The sequence below is a fragment of the Lycium barbarum genome, chromosome 1, assembly GCF_019175385.1.
Source record: "Lycium barbarum isolate Lr01 chromosome 1, ASM1917538v2, whole genome shotgun sequence".
Classification (NCBI taxonomy): domain Eukaryota; kingdom Viridiplantae; phylum Streptophyta; class Magnoliopsida; order Solanales; family Solanaceae; genus Lycium; species Lycium barbarum.
The window spans coordinates 142,108,276-142,116,767 of NC_083337.1; the positions used below are offsets into that span (position 1 = coordinate 142,108,276).

Here is an 8,492-nt window from a genome sequence, read left to right on the forward strand (position 1 = left end):
GTAAGTAGCAGGGGTCTGCCAATACATTGCAGTTCATATTTTAGGACTGATCATTTTAGATACTCAGTGGCCATGATCAAACTTCAATGGATTTCATCACAAACTAAAATAAAACTAAGGAAGAAACTAAACATTTTTACAATCTGTATACTTCACAACCAACCGAGCCAAGCACTGAGTATCATTTTTTTTTAATAATGCATTGAGCCAAGTGAATTACTGGAAATTGAAAATTGAAGCATTCAAACTCCTTAATATGATTTAACTACCCTCCTCATTAATGTGCTTCAGTGAAACTATATTACTAATATGCATAAATATACATAATCAAACATCTTGCACATTGCAAAGCAAGAGTACATAATGAGCAACACCCCAATAGGTAGGTAGACAGGAAAAATCACAGGCTAACCATTTGAGATTTATATGATATTAACTAATTGCTTACAGGTTAGTAAAGGATATGATCCTTTTCCATATTCATACTATTTAAAGGAGTCAAATGAAATATATAATTACAGAACATAAGCAGTAGCAAACACAGAATTAGCATGCCTGAGATTAGTTTGTGAAAGTAAAACCTATTCAAAATCATAGGTTCCAGACAGAGATGACACTAATTAAAGCTAGCTGAAAGCTACAGGATTTCAAAATGGCAGGGGAGAGCACTTCAATATTTCACAAGACATTTATCAATTGGAGTAATGATTTAGTGATTTTAAATTAATCAGGACTGCCTATAACTACTTAACAGTTATTGAACAAGCAGTAAGAAAAGAAATTAAACAAGTGTAGTCGAAAATCATTGCAGCACACAGGACAGCAATATGTGTGTAAACATGATGGTCATTTTATCTTATCAAAGTAGTAATATTTCATAGCAAACACCAAATAACCACAATTCATAGGAATTTGAATGATTCAAATTTATCTGCTACTCAAACATAACCACTAACTGCCCCCCTTTAAACAACTGATCATAAGTTACAAAACACATATATATCACAGGGAAATTATACTTAACCAAATGTATATTAGTTAAACAAACAGGAAAGTCTTTCAAGCATACGGGAAGAAGAAATCTTGAACTACAGGGAATCATGTGGTGAGTCATGGAACATGGCTATGTCATTAACAGGAAATAGGAGCTTCATGAATGAAGACATGATGTGGATAATGACATACAATGTGATGCACACGGAACGTAGATAGAGTAAGATTTTTTAAAGAAATGCAGGGGCTGAATCAAAGCTAACTGTTAATCAAACCAACATCCAAGTGTGAAACAATTCGAAGGATTTCGGGACCACTTTGTTAAGCATAGATGAACAGAGATGAAGAAAGGGGGATCACATGATATCTCACTGTGCATAAATCATTTGCAAATCCCATTTTAACAAACACCTAGTACATACAGATTAACTAAACTAACTCATCTTAAGAGACTAAGCAAAGCTAACATAAGACTGAAAGGACATAGCTATCGACACACATATATCAAACAGAGAACTGAAATGAACATATAATGACTGACCAACGCACATGCTAAACGCAATAATTGCTAAAATTAAATAAAAGGAGGAGTATTTACCTTCTTCGGGTGCAGCGAAATGAGGCTTCGAGTTTTCGATCCACCTCGAACACTTCAAATCTATTTCGAAACACTAAAAGCCCCGAATTTGCATACCCTTCGAATCTAGACAGATGCTAAGGACGAAACAGAACAAAAGGTGTGGATTTTGACTTGATATCGAACAGTACAACTAAAGAATTAATGTCTTATATGGGAAATTTCTGCGATTTCTCCGAATTTCCCTTAATTTCTAGAGGATTTCTGCCGTAAAAAAAAACGACTTGTTCTTAGGGGGATTTCAACGATTTTAAGGTTTCAATTCTTGGGGAATTTTCTGAATCCCCAAGTCCCCCTTAATCGATTCCACTCCACAATTATTTATAGGGTGGGTTTAGGGTTTCTGATGAAGAAGGAGAGAGAGAGAGAGGAGCGGGGGGGACAAAACGAGGTGGGGTGGAACGCGAGGGGAGACAATCGGAAATGGGGGGAGCGGCGTGGTTGGAGTTAAGTGCGGCGTGGTGGGGTGACGATGAAAAGGAAACGGCGGTAGTGGGGGACAAGGGTGAGTGGGGAGCGGAGAAGAAGGAGGGAAAGGGGGAAGTGGGAGCGGCGGCGAGAGGCGGGAAAGGAAGATGAGAGGGAGCGGCGGTGGAGTATAAGTGAAGATGAGGGAAAAATGAAAAGGGGAAACCTAAAGGGTTTCCCTTAAGCAAGATTGGGCCGGACCCGGTTCTTTTTGGACTGGGTCCATTTTTGGACTGAGTATTGAAAGAATGGGCTAGAATTAAAAACATAGACTGGTTTTAAAAAATTGAGATAAAAGATATGGGCTAGTCCAAAAGATATTAGGGATTAATCGGACTTTAATTTGGGGTCCGGTAAGTCAAAATACGGACCGAGTGCAAGAAATAGTTTGGCTTCTAAATTTGAATAAGAGACCTATTTAAATAACTTGTGTTAAAATATTGCTCAACATGAAATATGCAAACATTAATGCTCAGATAAAAAATGGCGTTGTAATAGTCGTGCAATAATATTTCGAAAATTCACAGTAAGATAAATACTATTATTTAATTATGCAAAGATAAATGCGATGCGTGTGCGTAAGCTGGTAAAATACTGAAATGATAAAAATTGTGAACTGTAATAATAATAATAATAATAATAATAATAATAATAATAATAATAATAATAATAATAATAATAATAATAATAATAATAATAAGTAACTGTAATATAATAATGAAACGCCGATATTGATAAGAGACTAATAATTATAGTAAAAAATAAATATATATATTTTAATTTTTCTAAAAATATTAAAAACGTAAATAGGTATTTCGGAGGAGAGGCGGGACAAAATTGGGTGTCAACAATATCAATACAAGACATCACTATATGATTTGATTAAGTATGATCAAACTATAGTTTAACCATTATCAACTTCTTAAATAAAGCTATCATCCTCGATTTATTTATCCTAGCAACCTTATATTATGTATAGCTATGAAAGTTAATATCTTTAACAACTTTTTTTTAAGTCAGAATACTTATGTCAATTAATTAAACACCATGATTTTTAAACTATAACTTTAAAAGTTAATATTATCATCAAGCTATTTCAAAAAATCCCTTTGGCCTAAATTTCACTTACTTTTTTTTCTTTTTCTTTTTAATTGATCAAAAGGAAAAAATATTAAACTAAAAACAATAAACACCACGGTCACAAAAGTGTATATACTAATATTTGTATTTACTCTTTTGTCTTGCTTTTTAAAATAGGAAAAGATTAAATGTTTTAATTTTTGAAAATAATCTAACACAAAATTAAACTAAAATCATTATACTATTTAAGTATCTTTATTATTTATTCAAAATTATACCTAAGCAATTAACATGAATAAAATCCCCAACATAATTAGATCGATCGACCAAAGGAAATTGAGACTCAAATGGTCTTGATCGATTGGTCGACTACAAGTAGTCGACAGATCGACATAGGCAATTAATAGGATTGAGTCCCTCAAATGGTCTACGTCGATGGGTCGAGTACAAGTAGTTGATCCATCGACCATGAGAGACGCACTAACAACATTAGATTAAATATACATATTATAAAGTATTTTTTTAAATATATGAATTCAAGATATTACTTTAGTTATATAAATATATGATAAAACTAAAGATTTGGTTAAGTATGTTTTAATATAAGACATTACCATATGATTTGATTAACTATGATCAAACTATAATTTAACTATTATCAACTTTTAAAATAAGACTATTATCCGTAATTAGTTTATCCTAGCTACGTTATATTATGTATAACTATGAAAGTTAATATTGTTAACAACCTTCTTTTAAACCATAACAATTATATGAATTAATTAAACACCAAGACTTTTAAACTATAACTTTAAAAGTTAATATTATCATCAACCTTTTTCAAAGTCTTCTGGCCTAAATTTCACTTTTTTTTCTTTTGTCTTTTTATTTGATTAAAAGGAAAAACATTAACTTAAAGAAAATAAATACCATGGTCATAAAAGTGTATATACTAATATTTGATATATAATAAAGATAATTAAATAGTGTAATAAATACTAATAATACTATATTCACTTTTATGAACATGGTATTTATTATTTTTAGTTTAATATTTTTCATGTATAAATTTAATATAAAATATAATACATGAATTAATCTCTCAAATAAAAAAGAAAAGAAGAAAGTGGAGGAGCTCGAATATGAAATGTGATGTAAATGATGAATGAGAACCAATGGATTTCATACATCTTGAAAATAAATTTAAAGTTTCTTGAATCCTTTTAACCAAAAAGTCTTTGACATGTCATTGATGTAACTAAAGAGTAAGAGCAATGCAATTACTAAAGAGAAATTTGACATTTTAACCAATTTCTCTCCGCCAGGGGCTTCATTCTCGACAAATAACCTCACCCTTTGGCATTCTAGAGGGCCATTCCTTTTGATGTGAAAGTGATTTCTTTAGCAGTGAATGTTGACTCATTAGACATCATTGATCACTGGGAAAATGACAGCACTAGATTTTCTCTCATCATCTTTAATTATATTTCTTTTTTATTTAATTTGGGAAATCCACTGGTCAAACACATTCATTTCATAAAAGCAAAGTGCAGCGGGTTGTACAACACCAAATTATTGGCACTACTATAACTGTAAAACAACACAATCCAAACACTAATTTTGAACTAAGCTTTGCAGGGTGACAATGGTGAACCACAAAGACATTTATTTCCAGCAAAAGAACTAGCTCCAAACTTTGTCGGTGGAAGTTGACCACACAAATGATTACTGCTCAAATTCAACTTTTGTAGTCCAGAAATTGCCTTTGGAACTTTACCATAAATCATATTCCTTGACAAATCCAAATCCCTCAGTGTGTTAACAATCTTTAATTTCTCCAAATCAAACTTCAATTTATTCCCAGAAGCATAAAATCCAACCAAGAAATCAGTCTTGTTCAACAACCCAATTGGACTTCCACTAATCTCATTATCCGAAAGATCAATATAGTCATAAAAATATGTTGTCTTTGGCTTCCAATTATCCAATTTAATCTTGATCCCACATTTTGCCAGCTTCAAAGAGTATATAATTGGAGAAGTAGTGACCCAACTTGGAATTGTACCTAAGTGGAAATTATTGTATGACAGATCAAGAGACTCAATGCCTTTTACAAACAATGTTGGAAATGGGTCCACAAGAAGATTGTGGGATAAATCAAGGTTGAATATTTTGGTAAGATTTGCAAAGGATTTTGGTACAGTCCCTGAGAATTTGTTTGAAGAAAGATCTAATGTGTCTAGAGTACGGAATTTTCCAAGAAAATCTGGGATTTGACCGCTTAAATAATTGTGTCCTAGCTCAAGGAACCGTAGTTGTGGAGCTAGAGTTGCAATACTACTTGGAATTTTTCCAGTAAATTTGTTGTAAGAAAGTGTCAAGATTCTGAGCTCAGGAATGGAATTGAAGAAGTTTGGTATTGATCCACTGAGTTGATTTTTCTCTAAACTCAGATAAGTTAAGTTCTTGAGCTTGCTTAATGTCTTTGGTATAGTGCCAGTGAGAATATTGTTACCGAGTTTGAGCTGAGTCAACTGAGTTAACTGACCGATAGAATTCGGTATCGGGCCAGTTAATCGGTTACCCATGAAACTCAGAGCACCAAGTTGGGTCAAGTTACCAATGCTTTCGGGTATACGACCCGATAACATGTTGTTTTCGATGTAAACATATTGAATTTCGGGTAGAGTAAGGAGAAAATTCGGTGTACCCTTTAAGTTCTTAAGATTCGTAAAATAAATACCGTTTAGCTTTTTTAGTTTAGAGAGAGATGACGAGATGGTACCAGATAAGATTTCGTTTTTCTCGGGTCGTCCGGAGAGTGATAACTCTGTGACCCGATTTTCTACCCGACAAGATACACCCGACCACGTACAACAATCAGTACTTGCTTTCCAGGATGCTAGCATACCCGACGGGTCAGATGTGATACCCGACTTGAATGCTAACAACCCGCTCTCATCGTCCACGTGGCATTTTGCTGCAATGGATGTGAAGCAATGCAGGGTGAGGATAGAGAGGAAAAAGAAGAGGACGACCGAAAATTGAGAGAAAGATAGCATTGTGAATTTGTAGTTGTAGTTGTGCTTGTGTTTGCTCAGAGTAGGAAGTTTTTATAGAGTGGAACTTGGATATTGGGTCCCGATCTTTAAAATATCTTATGAAGATTGAAACTTCAATCTTACTTTGTCACACAATATGATATGCTTGAAATGTGTGTAAGTTTTGACTTCTTCCACGTTCAAAGTTATATAAACTTAAAGAGTACTCGTCGTCGGGGTAGAAGCATTATTTTATTATTCTAATCTTGATGAGGGAAAAATACGTATATAAATTAAATTGTTATTTAACTTTTAATATTAATATTTTTATGTTTTATTTGCAGCACATACCATAATTTAATAAATAAATTCAAGATATCAAAATGAAGAAGCAAGAAAAGCAATTAACGAGAAAGGGAAGTGCTGCAAAGATGAAATCAATTGTACAAACTTTTTCTTGGTGTGGGACCCATCAAACTAAAACAAAAATACAATGGTAAAAGAGAAGAAGGCCACTACACATTTCCATATTCATGCCACTTTGAAGCAAGTGGACTGCAAAAAAGTAAAGGATGTCGGAGAAACCAATTTTCAAAACATGAAATGTAATTGGCCAACTTGAAGACAAGTTATGGGAGTAGCAATTTAAAAATAAGGCAAATGCAAATTGCAATATTCAACTTGCCAAATCTAGAGACTTACGGCCTTTTGAAGACTCTATAAATAGAGTTGTTTGAGCTGCTTTGGAAAAGCCGATTGGAGAGGATTAGAGAGTAACGGGAGGAGAACTGCAAAATATATTGTCCCTTTCTTCAGTTTTCTTTGACTATTTCTTTAATTATTTGGTATTGAAAATTATTCTAGTTTCTATTTATAATTAAATAGCGGAATTATTCTTCTTGAATATTTCTTATATTTTCTTATTAATGGATAAGAATATTTTCATGAATTGTATTAACTCCAGTATGGAGTAACTTTCTTTTGTGTTAGGAGAATGACGGATCTTGATATTTCTATATAATAGTAGATATTATTCCTCAATTTCACATGTTTGAGCAGAAGCTTTCTATTTTAACTTTTATATGCTTTACAGTTAGATGTTATTTTATTTATTAACGTTTATCTAATTTATACTACCGATTAATTTGTTACTAATTCTGTAATCGAGAGAGGCGGAAGAAGTAACATAGTTAATTGTCGTATTGATAGATGTTAACATTTATTTAGTGACATCTATCTCTTTTATATCGTAATTAATTTTACACTTATTTGTAATCGAGAGAAGCAGATAGTGTATTGATTAGTTATAGCAAGTAAGGTAACAGAAAGAGACTTACTATAAAGAGCATGTTTCAGTTCAAGCATATATTTCTGGTGCTTTAATAGTACTATTTTGATAATTAATTTGTATAACCGAGAGGAGTGCAATTAATTCTTCAACTTAAGTAATAATATCTAAATGTAATCGAGAGAGACATTTATACATTTATGAGAAATAGAAATTGAAGATTAAAGAATTTACTTTATAATAAAAATATCAAGTGAAGTCAGGATCCCAACACCTTTTATTATATTTGAGAAAAAACAAAATATATCTCCATTGCTCTATTTGCGTATTTTTAGTTAATTAAGTCACAACTCAACTCTTTCTGATTATCTCAAATAGTAATTAAAACAAGAAACTTCTGTAAAATAGATAACCTAATCTCTGTGGGTTCGACATCTTTCTATACTATTATTTGACAGAATACGAGTTAAAATATATATACGCCAGACATTCGTCAAATCTCAAATACTCAAGGATTTCTTTTTGCTTCTAATGTGTTTGTTCGATAAGAAACCTGAAAGATTAGCGTGGAGAAATCTTCCTTTACTGTCGATATAAAGTCTAAGAGATGACAAATGGCACAAAAGTTTTCTATCAAAGTTTTAACTCACTCTCTCTTGTTTCGCGATTGAGGCGGATCTATGATTTAAATTTTAAGGATACAATATTAAAATTCTTAGTAATGAATTCATTATATTTTTAAAGTTATGAGTTCATATCTACTATATATTATAATTTTAATAAAATTCAATTGAACCTCTATTTTCTATGCTAGATACGCCACTGCTCGCGAAACACTTTACTTTCTTATTGTCACCTTTGGGGTCCATTACAGATTTCCTTGCTTGCCTCACAAGATTTTTGGTAAAAACTTAATTACAGGTGGTATTTACATCAATTCAATAAATACATAACACATGCCTTTATAGAGTATTATTAACTGAAT

The 8,492-nt window shown here is 32.2% G+C and overlaps 1 protein-coding gene across 1 annotated transcript; it reads right to left on the minus strand.

The window, feature by feature from the left end:
* Window positions 1-4,694: 4,694 nt before the first annotated feature.
* LOC132640901 (receptor-like protein 53) lies at window positions 4,695-6,281 on the minus strand. The gene has a single exon (XM_060357712.1). The coding sequence runs from the start codon at window positions 6,238-6,240 to the stop codon at window positions 4,804-4,806; it is 1,437 nt and encodes a 478-aa protein (XP_060213695.1). The 5' UTR covers window positions 6,241-6,281; the 3' UTR covers window positions 4,695-4,803.
* Window positions 6,282-8,492: the final 2,211 nt, after the last annotated feature.

Coding starts and splice junctions, on each gene's coding strand:
- LOC132640901 (XM_060357712.1), bottom strand. CDS start 6,240: ATGCTATCTTTCTCTCAATTTTCGGTCGTCCTCTTCTTTTTCCTCTCT.